Source organism: Poecilia mexicana, unplaced genomic scaffold (assembly GCF_051168715.1).
Source record: "Poecilia mexicana isolate PSO_F unplaced genomic scaffold, ASM5116871v1 scaffold_19, whole genome shotgun sequence".
Taxonomy (NCBI): domain Eukaryota; kingdom Metazoa; phylum Chordata; class Actinopteri; order Cyprinodontiformes; family Poeciliidae; genus Poecilia; species Poecilia mexicana.
This window is the reverse complement of record NW_028263388.1, coordinates 24,719,063-24,743,983: the sequence shown is the minus strand read 5'-3', so window position 1 is coordinate 24,743,983 and position 24,921 is coordinate 24,719,063. Positions and strand designations below refer to the sequence as shown.

Genomic DNA, 24,921 nt, shown 5'->3' with positions numbered 1-24,921 from the left:
TTAAAGAATATTTTAAATGAAACCTCATCAATAAAGGATTATGTTTTGTGTCTGGATCATATTTAGTCAGATTAAAAACTTTTTTCACGTCTGCATGTTGGACTCTTACATCTGTAAATGAGAAAATCTCCCAGCTTTACTGTCGAAGCTTCATTTTGATTTTATTTTGACATTTGAAGCATCAAGAATGATGGAGATTCGCCAATGTTTGGCCAAGAGAGAAAGCTTTATTTTCCAGCCTTTAACCGTATTCAACATGCTCTGTGTGCGTCTTCACATGATGCGTTCGGGCATCACAAAGCCCACTCTGTGTCGCACACAGACCCCCATTTTTCCTCCCCTCCGTCCCTCTTTAGCATTTCCAGTCTTCTCCTCTCCCAGCCGGAGAACTTGCCTGATTAAGGAGAAGATTTTCCAAATATTTCACAACTCCCACACAACCGGTGGCTACAAAGTGGTTAGCTTCTCCTCGCCTGTCTGACAAAGAGCCGATTGTCTGGTCTGATCGACCCAAAGCCTCCCCGGTTGGGGACTGTGGTCTGGGCTCACAAAGGCTCTGGATGCGGCCAACCTTGTCAGAACCTCGTGGTCTCCCGTGAAGTGGGTCGGGTTCAGTGTTGGGTTTCTCTCGTGATGTTTTTATCTTCAGCTTCATCTGTGGCGATGTGTCACGAACCAGGAAGTCTAAATTTAAAACCGGTTTCAACAGGTGTGACCCAGAAAAACTTCTAAAGAAGTACTTTTCTAGATTCGTTAATGTATAAACCAAAGGATATGTAGAAAAGGAAAATAATTTATGCATAATTAAAAGAAACTACACTGCAAAAACACAAAATCTTACCAAGTATTTCTGGTCTAGTTTATAGTGCAAATATCTTAGTACACTTGGAATAAGACTAACTTAAAATAAACTTTTCAGCAAGATATATGCTCTTGTTTTGGGTAAATAATTCATTAATATTGATGAAAAAGTTTTAGTTTTATTAGCAGATAAATTCACTTAAAACATGGGGGAAATGTTTTATTATAAGTGAAAATAATCTGCCAGTGGGACTAGAACTGGGTTGCTAGGTAACGGCTGGGCTTGGCTGGGGTTGCTAGGTAACGGCTGGGCTTGGCTGGGGTTGCTAGGTAACGGTGCCAGTGGGACTAGAACTTTTTTTGTCAATATTAAGGAATTATTTACTTAAAACAAGCCTCTGTATGGAGCTATAAAGCTGCATAATACCTTGCTTTTTCTGAGGTACGAAATTCGGACAGGTTAAGAAATTTACTACACAAAAATAAATAAATAATAAAATAATTTATGTAATATATGTGTGTGTAAATAATTTATGAGATGAAGCTGCATTAGGTGTAGCTTGAGTTCAGGAGTTTAAATCATTTAGGATTTATTTACTTAAAACCAGCCTTGTAGCTACAAACCTACGTTTAAGTTAGTTTTGTCTTATTTCCAAGTGCACTAAGATATTTGTACTCGAAACTTGACCAAATATACTTGGTAAGATTTTGTGTTTTTGCAGTGAAACACCAGCAGGCTGCATGTCTGACGGGAATCAAAACCCTTTAAAACCCTGAATGTCCCTCCACTCCGTGCATGTGTTCACGTTTTGGGCCCTCTGCCGTTTGGCAGCGCCGTCCTTTACTTCCCCCCCTGCTGCCAGATTGGTTTTCACGCTCACGGCCCCTCCCTGTTACCACGGAGACGCAGCTGTCACCTGTCGCTGCCATGCCAGGGATGCGCTCCGGCCGGCTGACGGCTCAGAATAGAAATGTGGGAGAGTTCCTGGTGGAAGTGGGAGAGCAGGACGCCGAGCCCGCGGCCGAGGGAACGGACAGTTGACCGGAGGGAAAACGTCTCAGCTGGGCGGGAATGTGGAAAATGTGTGAGTGGAAGGGAGTGACGGACTGTTGGTCCAGATATTAGTCAGAACTGACCCACTGCAAGCTCATGTGTTACTGTCGACTTTTTATTTTATCTTTGTTTTCTGCTTAAAACTGTTATTTTCTTTCATTTGTTCATTTCCTTTAAGGATGGACGACCAGGACAGAGTGAGCCAAGCGTCCAGTGTGGCTACGATTTCTTACTTTCATGTCATTAAGGTTTGTTTTTATTTATTTGCATGCATGATTTGTTGCAGAGAGCAAACAGGAGAATCAAAATGTCTCCCTCCAATTTGAGCAGGAAAGTGATGGGAAGGTGCAGACGTTTGGGAAAAGATGCCAGGCTGCTAAAAGAGACCCCAACTGTCCGGTGGTCATCAGAGGCTGGCTCAACAAAAAGGTGCGTCTGGGTCACGCAGCGCTGAAAAAACTATTTATCCTCTGTAAACTTTATCACATAATGTCAAACTGAAAAATAAAACCTTAGCAAGTATTTTTGGTCCAGTTTCTAGAGCAAAAATCTCAGTGCATTTAAAATAAGACAAAAGTAACTTACAAAAAACTTCCTTACAAGTAAGATGTAGGAGTTTGTTTTAAGTCAGTAATTCCTTAATATTGGTGAGAAATGACCAGATTCACTGCAGATTGTTTTACTTCTAACCAGGCATTTTGTCTGGCTGTAAGTGAAATAATCTGCCAATAGAACTGGAACTTTTTCCATGGCAATTTTGCGAAATATAAAACTTCAATGCAGTCAGAAAACCTCCTCACTGTAACACGAAAAGTTTTATCAAAAAATGTGATTTTTTTCCCCATTAAGCCAATTTATTTTTGTAATTCCAATTTGTGCAAATATATGTTCCAGTTATTATAAATCAATGGCAGCCTTAATTAAAAGAGCTCAGTGTTTCAGCTGTTTTGCAGTTTTTTTTAAGTTTGTTCCAGATTAATGGAGCATAAAAACTGAATTTTTCTGCTTCTCCATGTTTGATTCTTGTATCAAGAAATAGAAACAAGAAAAAAAATGATTGAAGTAAAATTCTAACAAAATGAAACAAGCCTTGCAAGATGAAGCCAAACTTAAACTGTTGGTTCTTCATGTAAATATGTTTGAACTCACCACTGGCGGCAGCATCATGCTTTGGGAAGTGGAGGCTTTTCCTCACCAGGATCCTGGAAGTTGCTCAGACTTGAACAAACTGTAAGAAACATGAGATTTCTGGAGAAGTTTAGTTAAGTTTGCACCACTCTGTTGGTCTGTCGCATAAAAATCCCTGTCGAAAACACAAAGCTTCATAAAATGACTAAATCTGAAGAAGTTAAATAAATGTGAAAACTTTTGCAAGGCGTTTTATCTTCATGTGTCTTTGACTCGCCGCTCCTGCAGGACAGCTCTGGTCTGAAGCTGTGGAAGAGGCGGTGGTTCGTCCTCTCCAACTACTGTCTGTATTACTACAAAGGTAGGAAGCAAAGCGCCTGCAGCTCGGTGCCGAGGTTCTGACCCGCATGTCTTCTTCCTTACTGAAATGCTTTCTGTCCCCAGACAGCAGAGAAGAAACCGTGTTGGGAAGCATCCCGCTGCCCAGCTACAAAATCCTGTTCTGCACGCCGCGAGAATGCAAGAACAGGAAGTTCACCTTCAAGGTAGCAAAAGCTTCGTTCCTCACAGCTACACGGATGTCAGGGAACGAGATGTACAAGTTCAGGATTATGAGAAACGAAAGAGATGAGAAACGAGTCGACAGGTTGGTTAGTTTAGATCAGGGTCACCTGGGATCAGGCTGGAAGCTGCTTCATGGGTTCAGAGCAGCACCAAGGGCGACGTGTTGATACAGACACACATTTTCTTCCTTTATAACAATAATACATCTACATATTTATGATTACAAGCTGCCTGATCTTATTAATGTTAAGGACTATCACAATAGTTATCAGAAATGATTTACCATGGCAGCTATGGTTAATCGTTATTATGGGATCAGAAGTTCAATCTGTGATTCTAATTAATCAAAAGTCTGACAGAGAGCTGCACTGTAAGTACCTTCAGACTTTCCTTTAAGTAAAAATAGTTTTCAGGATTTTTTTAAAATCTAAACAGGATGTCGCTTCAGCTCATGTGTGAGTCACGGAAGGGAGCCGATACTTTTGGCGATATAGTCTAATTACATACCAGCCTAAAGAGCAGAAGGTTTAAAGATATTGCAGCTGGTCCCCATAGGGATCCTTGTGGGACTCCAACAGGACATGGGATCAACCCTCATGAATTCAGGGAGAGGCTACAGGGATCCTTTGGGTAAATAGTCGTCTGAAACATTCATTTGTACGACTCTCCATTAGCCTGATAAATGGCCAACCAGCAGGGCCCAGCCTGACCAGGAGCAGCTTGTAGAGGATGTATTTATTGTATGTGGATGAAAATGGTTATGGGATGTGCTGCCAATCTGGCATTTGTGTTTTTATGTTGTTTTTTGTTGTTGTTGTTTTTTGCTTGTATGCATTTACTTATGGCTATTGTTCTTTCTGGATTTGCTGTTCTTATTGTTCTACTGCAGTTTTTGCCTCTGCTTCCCAGACAAATTTCTCCTACGGGAGACTAATAAATGATCTTATCCTCCAAACACACAGCATTATTCAGCATAGAGGTTTTATCCGCCGTTCCTGTGAATCCAGGTGGTGCACCAGGGGATGCGGTCATATTTCTTCAGCGCCGACACTCAGGAGGACATGTTGGGTTGGGTTCGAGCCCTGAGCCAATCAGCTGCGATGGAGCCAGACACCACCATGAACAGGTATGACGCAGTTCAAAGTTACCATGACGCAGAATGACGCGAAAACAGGCCTGCAGGCGAGAAATGTACGATTATCGTACCAGATACATTAAAATTATTGTATCTTGAGGGAAATTATCGTCATAACTAAAATAACAAGTCTATTGATGTGCTATAGTCACTCTTGATAGCGTATAGTAGGCATCGCTTTGTGGTGAAAGTACGGAATGGATTCAAAAGCGCACCCACCGTTCCGTTAGGCTAAAGTGTCCGTTTCTTTTTTCCTTTTCGTCACTTGGTGTGGGCGCAGCGGACTATTCAGCCCAGCATGGCCGTTGTTCCGAGGCAAACACATACACGTAGCTCACGATTGATTGGTTGGAGTTTCCAGCCAATCATGCATCTGTTTCCGGTGAGAGATGCCTTCAGGGTCACAAAAAAACTCTGAAAGACAGTTGCGACAGGCTGATTGCAAACACACATTCACGGGATGGTCAAATTATCGATTATGGCCTTTTTGGGGATTATTGATCGTACATCGCACAGAGGGCAAAATTATCGTACAAATACGATAATTATCGTACACCTGGCGACACTGCACGAACAGCTTTTTATGCAAAAACTCTGATCCGTTTAGGCGTTGCTCGAGTTATCAAGATTTTACGCAGCTTGGTGGCAGCAGTGAGTCCATGGACTTCCCCAGATCGCCCACTGAGGAGGAGTGTCCGCCGCAAAAACACAGGCATGTCAGCAGAACCCTGAGCGAACCGGGTCAGCTCAGCGGGAGGGTGGGGAGGTCACAGTCGGAGCACCGGGGGAGACGGAGCGTGCATTACCGGAACAGGAGGTCAGTAATCTCAATCTCACATCCTATTTGTTTATATGGGAAACTTACAGTTTGGTATTCCGCTTTCTGTGACGCTCCAAAGCCCGTCGAACCGAACCCCCAGCCCACCGGATCCAATCAGGAGAAGAACTGCTTCAAACAGGGAGGACGACTCTTACGATGAAAACTCAGCGCAGGCGGCCATCGTGGGGTCAGGTTCTTTGGGTTCGAGGGGACAGCTGGGCTCCCGGCCCCACACCCCGGTGGGAAGGGTCGACATTCGACCCCACGATGACCCCGTCACTGTGTACTACACACCTGCCTCCCCTAAGCTGGAGTTCAAGTCTGCTCCCACCACCCCGGTCACAGAGAGGTGGCAGAACCTCAGCAAGGTCAGCGCTGTTAATGCAAATTACCTTACACTGTAAAACATTACAACGTGGTTTAACTTGAAGATAAAAGTTAAGTCAGCATGAAAAGTGTTTTGGTTTTAACTCATAAATGTAAGTTCATGAAGTTTATTTAACAACAAGAGACAAGTTGACATTGTTTTTTAAGATCATTAGTCTTGAATTGTGAGTTTTAACTTAATGCTGCAGTTTAAACCAAATAATTATTTCACAAAACAGGAGTTATTTGTCCCCATGGATTTAACCGTGTGGTATTTAGTGAAGCTCTGTTGTTTCTCTTTCGTTTCTTCGCAGCCTGCCGCCTTATACGGTTCTGTTCACCACACACCAAGTGGGAGAAGACCCTTAGCTAAGGTGAAAACATGACAGTGTTGTGCAAAAATAAGCAGCGAAATATCCAAACTAATGTGCAGCAGCTGTTGGGGAGGCTGCAGAATAAAAAGCCCAAAATTTTAAGTTGCGTTTACTTTAAAAACTTCCCATAAAATCATTAACATGGGAGGTTTTAGTCGACAGTTTGTTTAGCCTGATATAAAAAGTTTTTATCTGATTTACATCCTGTGTTTTCCTTCAGAGCCACTCCACGGGGGCAGATTTACTGCCCCCTTTGCCCCCTGCAGCGAGGGCAGCGCATGTTTCCAACCCCTCAAAACAGCCCCGCCAGCTTCACGTGCCGGTCTCTGTGCTTCCGCAAGCTCTGGTACAGCCGCTAGATGGCGCCAAACGCATCCAGCATTTTGCTTACTTTAACTGTGTCTGGAGTTTTTTTTTTACTGTTTTTATTTTCATATATATATATATATAATTTTTTTGTTTGTTTGTTTGTTTGTTTGTTTTTGTTTTTGCAAAGTTACAACAACGCAAATTTTTAAAAATATTTAAAATATGTTTACAGCTTGCTGAGGCTTATTGCAGCTCAAGTTTTACCCTTTAATACTGATATTAAAGGGTAAATTAATTTCACAATCTGTCCAGAGTGTGTGATATGTAGGATTGTACGTATTTGCGTTTAAAGAATAAGATTGGGAATTGTTTCCAGGCGTCTAAATCTGACCAGAGGGATTTGCAGCCGATACGGCCTCTTGAAAGTGATGCAGATGTGAGTATTCCCAGTTCAGCAGCTTTTATAGATGAATAGTTATTTATCTTAGTGGACATGAGCCTGAGTTTTTCTGCTTCAGGCCGTATTGACGCGTCTGTGTGGGTGTGACAAGCTGCTGCAGTCTCTGTCTGTGGAGCTCACCCAGCTACAGATGGATAAGGTTAGTAATCATCTCCAAATCTAATCAAACTTATTTACAAAGTAGCTTTAAAACAACAAGATTGACCAACATGCAGCACAGCAGGAGATAAGATATAATAGTAACCACTAAAATGACTCTAAAAGGCCTGGAAGTAAAAATGTGTTTGAGCCCAAATGTGATAAAAGCATTGATTACAGCCTTCAGAACAAAATAAAATAAAATTCCTAAACTGCTCAACTTGGCTGCTTATTTTCAGGAGAAAGTTCATGTTTACTCTTAGCTTTGTTAACAGGGTTTTTCTAATAGGTCAGAGGCATTTTAACATGGATTTATTTACAGATTTTTGATCATTATTGAGTCAATAAGTAATATATTTAATTAAATTGAGCCCAGGGTCGGATTAAATAAGTGTTCACTTCTTCACACTCCTTTTCAAACAGGAAAGTAGTGGAAAACAAATATTTTTTTCTTGGTTATGCATACACATGTTTCCTCTGTTTTACAGATTGTTGGTTTTTCTTGTTTCTGAAATAAATCAAAATTCAGAAAATCTGGTCCCAAGCCGTTTCTTATGTTAGCCAGACAGTCAAGAAGGGGATCAACAGAGTGAGTTCTTCTACTCAGGGGGAAATGTACCTGAATATGAACAAAAACAGATGTTATGTTTGTTCTTTGTTTCTTCTAACGGCAGCAGGTAAAGTGAAAAGAAGCAAACATCCAGGAATGGAGCCCTGTGGTTCACCAGAGAGAACGGATCTGTTTATCTGCATAATTTTGTGATACATATGTAAATGTAAAAGAAAAGTGTCACTATAATCAATAAATCAATTAATTACGTGATAAATTAAAACAAACTAAATAATTTCCATTTGTATGATTTATCGTTTATCTTTTTTTCTCTCTCTCTTTCTACCAAACTGGATGATAAAGTTTTCAGTTTGGTGAACCAGCCCTTATTTTGAAGGACAGTTTTGTTTACAAAGACTTGAAATGTCTTTTTTTCTTTTTTTTGTTTGTTTATTTTGGATATTTGTGATGTCTTCCAACTCTAGTGTTAAATTTTCATCAGAATTTAAAGTTTATTGATCTTTCAGAATGTGATATTGCATCATTACCATTGTGTTACTTAAAAATGGTCTCAAAACAACAATATTATCGTTTATCGGAATAACTTTTCAAACAATTTATCGTCCAGCAGAATTTATTATCGTGACTCAGAACTGAGGAAAAACTGTTCAGGTTTTAGTGAGTTTGGGAAATGAGATGACAGAGGCGTTTCTGTTGCAGGACAGCGTCCAGTGTGCTCTGGAGGTGTCCAGGCTCCAAGTGGAGGAGTGGCGGAGCCAGGGGCCCCGGGCCCTGGAGGAGGCACTCACCCAGAAGGCTTTGCTGCAGGAGGAGTTGGTTACAATCCGGGCCAGAGTGTGCGACGTCTCACTGGTGTGTAACAGAGAACAAGCTGTGCAGTGTAAATATATAAATATATGTTTTTCTTATCGTGGTGTTTCTGTGTGAAGGAAATGGAGCGAGTGTGGAGTCAGTATGAGAGGATGGAGAGTGAGCTGTCTGTCATCCATTCACACCTTCAACACATCTCCAACTTTGGAATGCCACAGGTAATTTTATGCAACTCTTAACGTCTGACTGTTATTCTTCATGTTTGGACATCAGCTAAAATAATTTTAAAAACTTGTTTATTTTAATATAACGCTGAAAGATCTGCTGTCCAAACCGTCTCCTGATGTCTCCCTGTCCGATCAGGAGCAGTGTCAGGCTCAGAGGGAGCTGTGGATGATGGAGGACATCCTGGACGGGCTGAAGGTCAATCGGGATTATTTCTGTTTCCTGCTGGGACTGCAGACACATCACAGTAAGAATGATCTGCTGCTCAGACACACGTCTCCTGTCCCTGTATTAAAACGCAGCGGCATTTCTTAGAGCTACTTATTAGCAGCACGAAAATGGCTGCATTTGTTGGTCCTTTTATAGATTATTTTAGTAATCGAGTAATCTGGCGATTAATCGAGTAATCAAATAAAAAATTGATTAAATGAAATATTGGTAATTTCTGCCATAACAGCTGTATTACTACCAATATCTCAACTCAACTTAGTATTTCTACTTTTTTAAAACCAAAAAGTAGAAATAAAATGGTGGTTCTTTAAAATAACACATGTCCCATAGTAGATGTATATTAAAAATGAAAAATTGTCTTTTATCAGCAGGTCATGTAACATTTGTGTCTCTGAATGAGTTTTCTTCAGCTGGACTGGGGGTAAAAATGGCTCTTTGAATGGTGAAGGTTGCAGACTGAGACAGAAATGGAGTCGTGAACGAGACGTTTTCTGTCTGCAGTGTTCCAGTTTTTGCCTCCTGGACCTCCTGCTTCGCCCCCAGACGGGCTTCCAGTCGGACTGCCAGCAGTAAGACGCTCTGCTCTCCCTGTTTATGCACAACTTCTCTTTAATCTATTCAAGTAGATATTTAAAAACTGGTCTGCTCAGGTAACCTGATAAAGTATCGATACATTTTTCAGGCATCCTAAGTCAGCAGGACAGCACAGATCTGGTGATTCATCTCTGTTTTTTGTAAAGTTTTGATTTGTTAATATCAAATTCACTCAGTTCTGACTTTCATTTAGGAAATATAAAACAAGAGAGCAGAAAACATTTTAAATAATTGTTTGTATATTAGAAGGAGGCCATGATTGGCTTTTAAGCTGTTTCACATCTGATGTTAGTGAGTAAATGCCCCTGAACGTTGGTCCTGAGAACAACTCAAACCTTGCCTTTCTCTGCTCAGCCTTCCTGTTAGTCTTGCTCTCTCTCACCTTTGAGCAGCCTGAAGGAATCACTGACATGTCTCTGGATATCATAGAAATAAAATGTTCCTTCCTCTTACATCTCTGTCGTTATGTAACATCAGGATTTTAGCATTCGGATGTTTCCCCGGTGAGTGTTTCATCAGTGTGTGACAAACGTCTGCAGGATTTGGAGCAGGAGCCGCCGCTGCGCCCTCCGTTACCCCTGGAGATCCAGGAGAGCCAGCAGGCTCAGGACCCGGGCCGTGTGTGGCCAGAGTCACCGTATGAGGTGGGACTTTTATCACCGTTCATCACCAGAGGAGGCAGATAAACGGCGGTGCGTTTAACGTGTTTCTGTGTTTCAGAGAATCTACGAGCATCCTGCTGATCCTGCCGACAGGAGAGGAAACAGCCAGCCTGACCTCCTTAACGTGAAAGCACAGAGAGATGCAACTGGTTGGCACCAACACACACACCAGCAGAAACAAGGACACTTTGATTCTGACGTGTGCTGTGTGTTGATATCTATTAATACCAGCTCTCATGTATTTTTCATTGCAAAATCCTAACCTGCGTTCATCTGGGGAGGATTTTTGTTCCTCTTCTGACCTTAAACCCACTTTCCATGGTGTCTCATGTTGATTATTTGTCTTTTATATTTAGAATCTCAGTCTGGTTCAAAGTGGATCCCACCAGAAACAGCCAACCAGCCAACAAAGGTTTGATTTTTCTTCATTTCTGCCATGATAATCTGTGAAGTGGGCCAAAAGACGCTAAATATAGACGCAGTAAAAGCTGTTTTTTTTTCATTGCAATCACAGCCAAATTCTAATTCTTTAGTTCTCCCATCCTCACTGCAATTAGGGCATGTTGCAATACCAGCTGTAGACAAGAGGGGGCGCCAGAGGCTCATGTTTCAACACAACAGCGGTACAGCTCAGTTCCCCTGCACCCCACCCTTTACTCACAGAACACACACACACACCAACACACACTGCTTTTCTTGCAGTTTTCTACAGAATGCGAGAAATAATTCACCTAAAACATGTTTTAAATCACAATTACATATTTTAAACAGCTTATGTTCTCATCCTAGAAGATGAAACTGAAGATGAGTGAGGCAGAGCAGATTGAGAGGATGAAGAGGAATCAGGAGAGGTTGGCTAATAAGAGGAAACCTCCAGTGGCGACTCCAGGACCCCAGAATCAGAGTTCAGACACAAGACAGGAGGTTAGGCCCACAACATGTCGTTTTTAACCCGATTGAGGTATAAATATATGTGATATTATGTCATAATTTAATGATTCAACTCTAATTTGCCAGGCGCCGTTTCCCTTGAGGGTGACCCGCGTTGTCACAGCTGTGCTGCCCTCTTCGCTCGTGGCCAGAAGAGTTTCTGTCGAGGATCCTCCAGCTGAGCTCGACGCTCCGCTGCCCGAACAAATCCTGCCGGAAACGCAGCAGAAACCGACGGAACCGAGCAAAAAACTCCTGAGCAAACCCGCCAGGGGGCTGCTTACGGAGAGCCCCGACTCAAACCAGGCCGCCCGCGAGCCGCACCAGGATCAGGCTGCAAAAAAGGCCAGCAGGAAACACCCGTCGGCGTACAGGAGCTCCAGGATGGAGCCGCTTTTAGAAGTGAGCAGAGGCGACGGATCAGAGAGCCCGAGAAGTGAAGCTCAACACCTGACGGGGTCAGGAAGAGGTCAAGGCAGCGCAGACGTCAAGGTGAGGAGGGAGACGTCCGCTTTATCTCTGAAAGGGTGGATGAAGTACTGAGCTCTAGAACTTCAGTAAAAGTATCGATACTCATGGTAACAACATACTCCACTACATGTAAAAGTTTACTCAAGTTAAAGTACAATGACGATCAGCCTTTATTGTCATTATACAGAAAACACAACAAAATTAACTTCAGTACAAGAAAGAACAAAAAAAAAAAAAAAAAACAACATAAGACATCAGTAGCCAGATGCCTGAGGCTCTTTTAGATGAGAGCACTGCAAAAACACAAAATCTTACCAAGTATTTTTGGTCTAGTTTCTAATGCAAATATCTGAGTACACATAAAATAAGACAAAACTAACCTAAAAGTAGATTTATAGCGAGATACAGAGGCTTGTTTTAAGTAAATAATTCCTTAATATTGGTGAAAAAAGTCTAGTTACACTGGCGCCGTTACCTAGCAACCCCAGCCAAGCCCTGCCCATTACCTAGCAACCCCAGCCAAGCCCTGCCCATTACCTAGCAACCCCAGCCAACCCCCGCCTGTTACCTAGCAACCCAGTTCTAGTTCCACTGGCAGATTATTTCACTTATAATAAAACATTTTCCCTTGTTATAAGTGAATTTATCTGCCACTGGGTCAAGAATGTTTTCATCAATAATAAGGAATTGTTTATTTAAAACAATGGGCTGTACATCTTGCTGAAAAGTTTATTTTAAGTTAATTTGTCCTATTTGAAGTGTACTAAGATATCCGTACTAGAAACTAGACCAGAAATACTTGGTAAGGTTTTGTGTTTTTGCAGTGAAAAAATAACAACTTGAGGGGAAAAATTATACCTCACCTACATCTGAAAACATTTAAGAACTAAAAAGCCCAGATTATATTTTCTATCCTAAAATTCCTTTAATTTACTTGATAAACTAAATAAAATCCCTCTGACCAGGCAGCTGAAGGGTCGTCGGCTGCTGACTTTGACCTGACTCCTGGTGTGAGCTCTGAGCAGCGCGAAGCCAAACTCCGACGAGTCGAACGGATACGAGAAAGAGTGATGAGAAGGTGGGTTTGCTTTGGGTGAAATGTGCAGACACGCCCTGCACAGAAGCAAACGTCCACAAATTGTTTGTCGTCCGTTTCTCAGCGCAGCCAGAGAAAGTTCTACGACAGACAGTCAGCGTCCAATCAGGAGGGAGAGGAAGGAAGTTCACCAGGCTCGTTCTGACTCGGCTGAAGGAAAATGGCCGACAGCAGGTACTGGAACAGACAGAAACACAACTAGCAGAAAGTAACTGAGTTATTGACAAATGATTCCCTCTTTCCAACCTCCAGGAAGTCATGGATGTCTGGATGATGTAAGCAGATCAGGAGATCTTCAAGGTTCAACGTCTCAGAGTTGTCATGAAGTTAAATCTAAAAGTCGGGTCCAGACTGAGAACAGAGCACAGCACAGCGGGAGAGCAGAAGCTGCCAACAATAAAAGCAGACGCTCAGCGTCTCCGTATCACATCTCATCCATGACCGTCTACCAAAACGACGGAGCCAAAGGATTCATAAGCTGCAACGATGAAGAGCAGGAAAACCCCGAAGGACTCGCTGCAGAAGACAAAGAGGAGAAACTGAAGTCTTCCCATCTGAGGACAAAGTGGTTCCTGTCGACGAACCAGTGGCAGGGCTTCATACCGCTGCAGATGGAGCCGCTGTCTATCGAGGAGAACGAGGAACCCGACGCCCAGCCGTGCTCTGATGACGCCAACGACCTCAACGAGATGTCGGCGACGGTGACCGAAAGCCTGCAGAAGATGAAGGAGAACCACTCGCTCTTCTACAAGATCGCCTGCGACATCAGCATCTCCGACTCAGACATAAAGAGCGACGATCAAACGACCTGCAGACCAGAGGAGGAAGAAACGTTGGTCATCGAAGAACCGGCGAGGACCGGCGATGTTGGGACGCCGTCTCATTTAGAGAGTTTGGATGGAAGAGGTGCAGCAGCTGAAAATAAATCTCTGGAGTTAACGAGAGAAATGCAGGACAAGACTCTGGTGGATCCAAGTGAACTAAGTCCAGCAGAGCAATTCGGGCGGGACGATGAAGTAAAAGTTTCAGAAACGGGAGCTTGTGTCCCGGAGACGGATTCTACTCAGGCACTGGAAGGCCACACAAAGACAGAGGAGAAACACCGTGTGAAGAAAGAGTCAGAAGATCTGAACACAAAGCAAGAGGGATGTGAGGAAACAAAGAAACGTTCCAGAGGAAGTAAAGAGAAGAAGACGGATGAGGAAAACCGAGGAAACAGACGCTCCATCGGTGGAGAGACCGACTGTGATGGAGGAAGAATCATCCGGAGCGCGTCCTTCGGAAAGCCGAGGGTTACGGTCCTCCGGACGAGTTTGTAGATCCAAGAAAAGACGCTGTCCCATTCCAACCAACAACTTCGTGGCATTTTATTTGGATTTTATATGACAGACCAACTCAAAAGAGGGTATAAGTTTAATTTTACAAACAGAAATCTGAATATTTGACCCCAGAAACTTTTGGTACCTCTGGAAAACCTGCAGAGATCACAGGATGACTTTTCAAACAATTTATGGAAGAGTGGTGAAAAGAAAGCCACAGGAAGTCCAAATTCCTCTTGCTAATGCACAAAATGCTAGGAGTGGCAAAACACTAACACCTGGCCATCCCTACAGTAAAACCAGGTGGAGGGAGCATCATGCTGTGGGATGTTTTACTTTCAGTAGGTCAGAGGAAACCTGTCAGATTATATGAAAGAACAGAAGCTGTTAAACAGATTGGTTTCACTCAAAACACGTTAACATGTTAGAACGACCTAGTTAAAGTCCAAAAGATTTTTGGTAAGATTTGAAAATTTATGTTTATGGGGGGGAATTTCTAAATCATGTAGTACTTTGATTTGGTCTTTATCTAAAATCCCAATAAAGCTGAAGCGTGAGGTTGCAGAACGACTGAAAAAGTTCAGGGGGTGTGAATACTTTTCACTGGAGATGATTGGACTGGGCCCAGCTGTGAGAACGTATAACAGCAGAATAATGTATAACCATCAATAAACTTGAATGTTTTCATTTTACAGAACATAAAGGAGGATGTTGGTTGAAATCTGTCACCAGAAATCTTATTTATTCAAGTGAAATTGTGTTTTTTGCAACTAGACAGGTGCAGTCAAATATCCTATTTAAATGCTAACACCTCCATTCCTTTTAATGTATGCATCTAATACTCACTGAAATTATATTTGATGGCTGTTTTTGTTGGCAACATAATCCTGTTTTTATCGCTGTGAAAACGTGCTTTTTTTTGTATCTCAGATGTCCTGAATAATAACGACGATAATAAAGGAGCGTTGTTCACGCCGCGGCTCCGGCTGCTGTCAGAGCTTCACGTTTCCGCCTCATCGTCTGCCAGGTCCCACATGTGCTATAGGGTGCAGCTCTCCGCGGACACCCGACGCAGAAATACATGGAGCTCCTGCGAAAAAAAAAAAGCCTTTGTCACTTTAAATCCTCAGCGTGTCTCAGCCGATGACATCATTGTCTGAGAACACATTACATCACCCCTTCCCAGGCTCCCTCTCTCCCTCACTCTTAAAGACCGCACCACCTCATGTTTACTGAGACACACACACACACACACACACTGATCTACTGATCTGTTTGCAGATGTGATATCTATATCAGCATGCATATTTATGACAGTAGCTGTAATGCATGTGCTGCTGCTGAAGTAAATACGTCTGTGGCTGCATGAAATATATCCAGTTACGGTTTTTGCCACGTTTTAATGTTGCATTCTATATTGTATATTAAAAGAATAATACTTGGAACAGAGTAAATGAGAGTTAATTTCATGCTGTAGAAAAGGAGAAAGATCATTTCGGATGTGAGCTGTTGCTAAAGGAAGAAGTGTTTGGTTTTTTCACATGGCTCTTTGCCCAGGGCATTACTCTGCTTAGGGGCTCTTGAGAAAACTGAACTAGAGCTTCCAATTCGACTCATTGCTCCTATATTTAACATTTACCGCCACATTGTCTTTAAATATTTAAAGGTTTATTTAACGTGTGAAAACACCAAAGAGGTTTTTATTTAAGGTTTTAAATTCAAAACAAACGGTGAATGTTTTTGTCCTGCATCAGGATGCATTATTAGCGCTCCAAATCAATATCTGTAACATAATATCACGACAATGACGCCTTTTAAATTAGCTTAAATAACTTTTATGTAACACAAGTTTGGACATTGAGCAGATCAAAATAGTTTAAGTTTTTCATTTAAAAAATCCCATTTTTAAAAAATTTGTTCTAAAATCTTTAATTGGTCTAGGTTGCTGTTCAGACACAAAAACTTCCAAATATTGTGTTCTGTATTTGTTGCATGTCATTTTGATGTTGAAATTTGTAGTTTATATTTTTTCCTGATTAGCCTTAAGATGGGAAAAAAAAAACATTTAGAAACATGTAATTTAATCAAAACTGGAAATTTAACCACATTTGAAATGAGAGTAGAAAGCAGAAGTTTCAAGAAAATCACATCCTGGGTCCAGTAATGATAAATATGAACCTGTGTCACTAACTAGTTATTAATCATAAATCACGGAACATGAATCACTGAAACACAGACAGGAGCATGTTGAAGCACGGTGGTGGCAGCAGCATGCTGTGGGATGGATGCTATGTCTTCAACAGGGACAACAAAACTTATCGCAGATGATCGGAAGATGGAGGTTCACCTCTGACGTAGCAAAAAGCTACAATAGAAAGGATTAGATATATATTGGCCTAGTCAAAGCCCAGACCTGAATCCAAATGACAATCGATCGGAACATCTGTTATTCAGAGGAGAATGAATATTAAATGTAGAAAATAATAACAAGTAGTTTTCAATTTATTTATATAACGCAAATTCTCAACAAACTACACAAAAATAATTTCAGTCCAATCAAACGGATCCAGTTGATCCCGGTGATCAAACAGAACAGAATCCTCAGTCAATTAATTCTCCTTTTAGCTCACATTTAACTTAATGTGGTGAATTTGACACCATTTTCCTTTTTTAAAAGCAGAATGTTGAAGTTGGAGGAGAAAACTCGGCCTGTATCTGGTAACTGTATATTTAATCAGCTGTTTGATTGGCCAATGACCGTCCGCGCGCGCGCGCCGAGAGCGTGTCGCGCGCGCGTAAATCACAGAGATGCGGAGAATGCTGAGAGGATGTTTCTTTAAGACCCATTACCTCCCGATCCGGCTGAGGGGGAGTCTGTGGTAAGGTGGCGGATCGTCTCTCCCTGCCTGCGCCCTCCGCGCCCCCGCCTCCCGCCTTACATGTGGGGGGGAAATAACGCGAAGGCTACTTTCGGAGAGCGGCGCTCACACCGAAATGGATGGATAAGGGGTTTCTAAAAACATTTTTTATTTATTTTTTAATTCCAGCACCAAACATGGACACTCCAGACTTCCCGCGATGACTGTGGTAAGGATGCAACTTCACACCGCCCCATCGCAACCCAGTTTCTGTTGACAAGAGAGGGAAAAACAGAGGAGATGCAGAAACGGCGCAGAAGAGAAATGTGCACGTACTGGTGAATTGCATTGACTCCGCGGTGTTGAGAAGCCGCGGAAGGCAGGCGGTTCGGTCTGTGCATGTATGTGCGTGTTGGAGGGAGTCTCGGCTCGCATCAGACCAACTGTGCATCGCTCGCTGCTTTTGTCCGCGTCAGGGATTGACAGGTGTGTTGGCAACACTCAGACAGCAGCATTTATTTAGGGCACGCTCCCTTTGCATCCAGTCAGAGAGGTGATGGGTTTGTTAAAGGCAGGGCGGAGGGGAGGAGAGGAGGCAGAGGAGCGGGGCTCCGGAGCATCACCAGGAGATGCCTCTGAATGCTGGCCTACTAGAATGTGTTGCTTGTAATTAATCATGGCTGCAACTAAGCTCTTTGCCACTGGGAGCCTGGCAATTACACCACCCAGTTCGAGCTGCCGCTGCCTCTGTGGGGTTGTTGTTGATTGTTGCTGGTGATGTTTTATATGCCGGACCAGAACCGAACCGGACTCCGGCTCCTTCCTGTCGTTTAGTGCAAGGATGGGCAGGAGATCCCTTAGTTATACATCCAACAAGATTCCCATAGGGACGGAGTTTTGCGCGTGCGCGCTCGTGCGCTCCTCACCAAATGGTCTTTCCTGCTTCCATCCAGACATGGAGGTGCAGCAGATCAGTCGACATGTCAGCTGTGTGATGTTCCGGGATCCAGGTGCTTCTCATTCCAGCCTCCTCAGCCCGTCTGCCCGCACCGCTTATTGATTCCAGTGATGCGTTTCTGGCCCCGCAGGGGCGCACCGCTCCATGCTGGGGGGAGATGGGGGGCGGGGAGAATGGGGGCTGATTATTACTCGATCTGCTTCTATTGAAATGCGATTACTACCGCATTTCAGGCGCACCGTGAACGTGATTTAACGTTACAGAGAGAGGCCGCCTCAGTGTGCAGCTTCCTGCTCGATCCCCCGCCCCAGTAACTGGTGGAGGAGCGTGTTTTTCTCTCTTTCTCTCACCCACCAACACACACACACACACACACACACACACACACACACACACACACACACACACACACACACACACACACAATGCACAAGCAGCAACATCACAGGCACAGTAGACGCTTTCCTTCTCACACACAAGGAGGATTTAATGACATAAATCTCTTCTTAATAACAAGACCTGCTCTGCACAGCTTTTCTGTCAACTTCTGGGTAGGATGCGACTGAATGTGATGGTGATGGTGATGGTGATGATGGTGATGGTGATGATGGTGATGGTGATGGTGATGATGATGGTGTGGGCAGCTATGCCATAGAATCACATGTGCTCACCCACAGTCAGAAAAACATCCATGTTCAGCAGGAAGCTCCACATTTACATTAAAACCACAAACTTCTGTTTCTTACTGGGTTTTTATGTGACAGATAAACACAAAGAAGTGAATAATGACATGATTTTAATTTTTTTTAGCAAATTAAAACCTTAAATTTCTGGTGTGAATTAATATGAATTATATTCAAAAATCATAAAAACTGGCTATTGTAAAGCCAAAAATGTCACTAAATAGATGCAAATATGTATAGATGTTATATTTGTTTAATTCATTTCTTATTCTGTACCTTTATTTTGTGTTTTTTATTTCTCCTGTTTTTAACCTGCCAAAGGGATTAGAAATGGAAATTAGCCAAAATAAAATTTTTAAATAAAATTTTTACTTTTAGGAAGTAAAATCACAAAGTACAGTAAGAATTTATACAAAGAACAAAAGAATAAGAAACACAGTAAAATCATCACATAAAACCTCGGGATTTTGTTTTACTCTGAAACCCCTAAATAAAATAAAAAAACTACAATCACTTGCTTTCAGATTTCAGCTCCTTAGTAAATTGGGTTCCTGTGTATATAATTTAATCTCATTATACTATATATTACCAAAGGTTTTGGCCTATGAATCCAAATGATTAAATTCATGTGTTTCCAACACTTGAGTTGACTGGTGTGTAAAGCCCAGACAGGATTACATGCTTCTACATGTAACACTGTGATGTGAAGCCATCTGTGCACTAAGTCCTCGCTGCTAAATTTGGTTGAGTCCATGGGAACGATCGCAACGACTCCACACAGTCAGTACACCTCAAAGCAGGGGTGTTCAAAGTGCGGCCCGGGGGCCATTTACGGCCCTCTGAACAATTCTGGGGCGGCCCTTGATCACATTTAGCATAAATTTGGTTTGCTGGTTAAAATCTTAAAATGTACAAAACAAAGTATTCATCCAGGGTTTTGCTTTGAATTTAATTTATTTGTAATGGGACCAAAAACTGAGAAATAAACAGTTCCTGTCGCTAAAAACAGACAAAAAAAAAAAACAGAAAAAGATGAAAAATTTTGTTTATGATTTACTGTTTTGTTTTTTATTTATCTGGCAAACCCAAAACACCCTTTTTTGTTTTCAGTCAACAAAGAACTACAGATATCTGACTGCTTTGCTTATTTCATCAAAGTATTGTGTGTTTAGTTTATTTAGCAAGGAAAAATAACAAAATAAAATTGTTTTTGCAATTATAATTAGAAGTATGATAAATTTTGTGGCCCTCAGAGTTGCAACTCGACATTGCCATAAAGTTTGGACACCCAGGCCCTGAAGCGTCATGCGGCCATCAAATTAGCTCAAGAACAGGAACAGAGATTTTTAAAAACTGGGTTTTATTGCTGTGCAGCTTCGCCCAGGCCTTACATCACATCAGATGCTTTGGAGTGAAGACTGGAGCGCTGAGGCTTCCTGTTTTCACCAATAAATCCTGCCTGAAGTCTGGAGTCTAGGTTTGGGCGTTTCCAGGAGAACGCCATGTTCCTGCCTGAGTTAAATGTAAAGTTTGATGTGAAGGGAATTATAGTGGGGCTGATCTTCAGGTTAGCGATACGTCAGCACAACAAGACGCTGTGGCTGCACCAATCGATCGGCTCCGATTTCCTTAAAACTTTTACAAAAATATGTTGATTCTGTATTTGTTATAACTGTCAAATGTGACAGTGTACTGACAGGTAATCTGATCTCCTCTTCCTCCATGAGCTGCTGTCAGCATCTGAAGAAGCGCATCGATCCCAATCAAAGATCGATTCGTTTTTAATCTGGCAGTTATTGCTGCTCAAAGTGCTAAAGGTGGAGAAACAAGTCAGGGCTCCAAGAAAACTGTTTACCTGCCATCATCAGTGGCTACGCTAACTAGCCTTAGCATTGATGGCAAGCTATGTTGTGGTGAACCAGCTGTAGCGGGACGGGGTGAGCATGAGCTTGATTGACAGCGCTAAGACCCTCCTCCTGGCTCTTACTGGTTGTTTTTGACTAAGTGGTATATTTCAGCAGTTGGTAGTGGGAGCACTGGCAGAAGGTCATTTTTTTCAGAGATTATCGGTCACAACATAATGAAAAGTTTAACAAATATGTAACAAGTCTGTAAAAGTTTGATACTGCAGCTTTAAATTTGGGTGAGCAGAGGTTGGTGAATAAATACATGTGAAACCGATCTTATCTACGTCTGAAGATCAGCCATGGTTTGCATCAGAGTGATGATCACGTCTGCACATGTTAACAGTCATCAGACTTTTGGAAACTTTGCCACTTTGTCACAGTATTTAGTGAATCTCCAGATAAAAAAAAAAATCAGTCAAAATCTGAATTGGCAGGTTTGGGCTTTTCTAAAGATCAGTGATCAGCCAGAAAACTGCAATCAGTGCAGCCATACTTTGGACTATTTCACATTTCCAACATTATGGGGACAGTTTGGGGAATGACCCTTCCTGTTTCATCAGCCCACTGAATTTAAATGGAAAATATAAGCCAGGGTTTCTCGTCCAACATCAGTGTCTGACCTTCTAAATGCTCTTCTGGAAGAAGGGTAAAAAATTAACACTCCTTAAACTTTTGGAAAATCTTCCTACAATAGTTGAAACATAAATTTGTAATTTCTAGTTGCCTTGAACCAACTAAAAAACCTTTTTAAAAACAAGGATACTGCTTAATGAGGACACTTCAAGTTGTTGTTCTGTCCTCCACTGTCTCTCTTTCATTACACATCCATAAACACAGAGGTCATGACCTCTCAGCTGACGCTTCACTCCAAACTGCAGCCTGCACAGTAATGTTGGTCTGAACTGATTCAGCTTAGTTTTCCCAGGGAAGAGACACTGAGAAGAGTTAGCATGAATGCAAAGCGTTGCTAAAAGGCCTCTTACACCGTTTCCCTGTTTGCAGCCTGTTTTCCAATGAAGTGCTTATGCAACAATCAGTGAATTCAGGTTTATTGAAAAAGATGAAATATCTTCTTAAAATTATTATTTGAAAGTCCTCGTCAGATTACATCAGATTGCTAAAGCATCTTCTTCTCCTCATTAGAGTAGCAGAAGAAAACTGTAAGGTAATGAAGATAAATGAATTCATTTACATACATATAAATATTCATAGAAGGATAATGGACACTTTTAAACTCTAGTCGACTCAAAAAAATATTATCTACAGTAAATATTCCAGCTTGAATGTGAGAATTAAATGGCACTCTTTGCAGTAAAGATGCAGAAGTCAGCTGAGTTGTTGTCTCTTGGAGACCTAACAAACCGGCTTCCTTCTGGGGCTTTAAAAGCGTTCTGGTGAATCCAGTCAGTCTTTAATTCATCATACTGGTAAATAATGGCGTGAGCATTTTTACTCTTAAATACATTGGCCTCAGCGTCACTGAGCTCCAATTTCTCTCACAATTAGACTGAGAATGTTTTATAGTTGTAAATTCAATTCCATTGTCTTAAAAAAGGGCATTTTTAAAATTCTGATCTATTTCATATATAACATAATTTTGGAAGAGGTTTTGTAAGTTTGGTGCTTTGGTCTCAACTAAACCCTTTTTTTTGTTCACAAAGTCTTCAAAATTAATTGTATTTGTTGTTTTGGTTATTTATTTTGTATATTTAAAATGATTCCAGTTCCAGTGTTAAATGTTCATTAGATTTAAAGTTTACTGATCTTTCAGAATGTGCTCTTGTATTATTATTTTTGCCACTACCATAATATCACTTAAACATGGTCTGAAAACAACGTTATCATTTATCACAATAACTTCTGGAACAATTTATTGTCCAGCTAAGTTTGTTACTGTGACTGGTTGAGTTTTTCTCCAACTACTTTCTTGTTGAACTTCTCAGATGCATTTGGATAATGTTTATAGATATGCAATACATCCAAATAAATCACCAGGCTGAACTCCTAGAATTGTCCACGCTGAGTTTTCCTAACACTCCCAGCAACAGAAGCACAGGCTGCTTTTAAAAATCAGCACTAAGCTTCTTTTGTTGCCAGGAACGAAATTATTATAACTAACATTGCCAACTTGCGGCTTCTACAGATCAAAGACCTCTCCTGCTTTTGATTTCCCTTAAACCACTTCTTATTCATTAATCCCGTCACATTACAGAGCTCGACTCAACATCACGTCACTTCCTTCCTCCTCAAATTCCCCTGAAGGCTTCTGGGAACAGCAGACGCTTTAAAAAGGGAGTCAACTATAAAAGCATAACGTAAGCAAATGTTGTGGGAAAATCGTGGCAGACAAAGCTGCTGATTGCTGACTGTGGAGATTATATTGGAACATTTTTTAAGTAATGGGTCCAAATATTGTCACTACAGTCTGCCTGCAGTGAAGTCAGATGTTTCATAAAAGGACTTATCATTAATTTTAATTAATTTCAATAATACTCTGACTCAACTTTAAAAAATATTTCTTTTAATGGAATTATTAGAGCAAAATTCGGATCTATTTAAATGTAGTATATTTTATATAACATCATTTTAGAAGAGGAAAAGATAAACAAATAGAAATAATGATATAGAAATGAGCTTAAAATGTTATTATTCTGTTGTGTCTTTAAATTATACAAATTATGCCTTTAAATTATGGATTTGCAGTGAAGGCTGTCAGGGAATGGGGCTGAATACAAATGCACGCCACACGTTTCAGATTTATTCCGGTACAGATTTATGAAAATCATTCATTCCTTTCCTTCCACTTCACTGTTATGCATTTCTTTATATTTGTTCTCCGCATAAAATCCCAACAAACTCCACCAGTTTGTGGCTTTAATGAGGGAAAAACTGGAAAAACGTTCATTGAAATTGAGATGCAGACAGCAATTAAGATGTAAACTACATTTGTTTTTTAAGCTGAACTTATGGCAGTCAGCTGTTGTCTCGTATTTTTGACTCAAGTTTTTCAGAAACAGATTCTCTTCAGTTTCACTGAGACGTTTCTGAAGAGAAAAACCGGCAACACGGTCCTTACTTTTTTATACGTAGAAAAACTCCCAACTTCTCCAGAGTTCGCATTCCTTTATGCTAAGTTTAGAGTAAAAACACCAAAGCCATTTATGAACTTATTGGGGATTTTTTTTACAGTGTCATATTTTATTATGAAATCTAGTCAAACCAAGAACTGCAAAGAAGAAAGGAATAAAAGTAGGAAAAGCACGATGAAGGAGGGAAGAAATGATGAGAAAGGGAAGAGAGGAAAGACGGAAGAAATATCAGGACATAGGGAAGAAGGTAGCCTGAAGTGACCCAATTCCGATTTATTGCCTTAATGCAGTGCTTCTCAATCCCCCCTGTCCTGCATGTTTTAGGCGTTTCCCTTCTGCCACACACCTGGATTGAATCTGTGGGTGATTAACAGGCTCCTGCAGTACTTGATGGTCATGCAATCATTTGAATCATCTGTTTTGGAATAGAGACACATCTAAAACATGCAGAGCAGGGGGCCTGAGGACTGCCTTAATATGACCTGTATCTGATCTTTTCATGACAGTCTGAACGACACAGATCGGATTCTTTTCCACCCAGGCCGCTTGGATATCCGATACGTACCTGACCTTTTCAAATGTGACCTAAATCTGGACGTCATTGATACTCGACAAACGTCACTATTCTGCGTCTTGATACGCGCAAACGGGAAGAAAAACATCAACCATGACGGACTATAATGAAGATTAAATTGTTAATGTGCTGCTTCGCTCGGACAACAACTTCAAGATCGTAAGATATGCTCCACCGTTAGGATCCATGTTTACTTCCGCAAACGCCGAGCTCTTCTTCTTTGCGGTGGTTAGCAAAACACTGAACACGCTCTCTATGTGTGACGTTATTGCGCCCTCTGCTGCGCATGCGGGACACTTTCAGGTCATTTACTGTTCAACTGGAGATCACATGTTTGTATTTGGAAATATGAACGACCACAGTAAAAAATAGAAAAATAAAAAAAAAATCCGATTTGAATCGGGAGTCGTTTCAGGCTGCAGTGTGAACGTAGCTAAAATCAATAAATTATTGAGTTAATTTACTTCAATAACTAATTTCACCAAGACAAACACATTATATAGATTACTTACACAGACTGATGTAAAATCCTATATGTATGTTAATTGCAATAATTTTCTTCTTACAGCTAATAAAAAAACATTTAAGATTAGAATATTACACCAGACCAATAAAAATATTTTAACTAAAGAAATGTGATGTTTATAAAAAATGATGTAAAATCACTGCCTAAATGTTATTTTTAATATAAATTTTACAGAATTTGAATCAGATTTGATCCAAAAGAAATTATCCTGTTATTGTTATGCTGTATGTATGTATATTTTTGTACAGTTTTGGTTTATTTAGTGCTC

The 24,921-nt window shown here is 41.2% G+C and overlaps 1 protein-coding gene across 1 annotated transcript; it reads left to right on the top strand.

The window, feature by feature from the left end:
* Positions 1-2,034: 2,034 nt before the first annotated feature.
* plekha4 (pleckstrin homology domain containing A4) lies at positions 2,035-15,056 on the top strand. Its single transcript, XM_088001089.1, has 23 exons — positions 2,035-2,052; positions 2,186-2,284; positions 3,224-3,344; positions 3,428-3,528; positions 4,555-4,673; positions 5,290-5,499; positions 5,582-5,870; positions 6,183-6,242; positions 6,463-6,588; positions 6,928-6,987; positions 7,070-7,150; positions 8,420-8,572; positions 8,650-8,748; positions 8,894-9,002; positions 9,488-9,555; positions 10,120-10,224; positions 10,301-10,391; positions 10,599-10,654; positions 11,032-11,166; positions 11,260-11,664; positions 12,609-12,721; positions 12,804-12,913; positions 12,992-15,056. The coding sequence occupies exons 1-23, from the start codon at positions 2,035-2,037 to the stop codon at positions 14,056-14,058; spliced, it is 3,795 nt and encodes a 1,264-aa protein (XP_087857215.1). The 3' UTR covers positions 14,059-15,056.
* Positions 15,057-24,921: the final 9,865 nt, after the last annotated feature.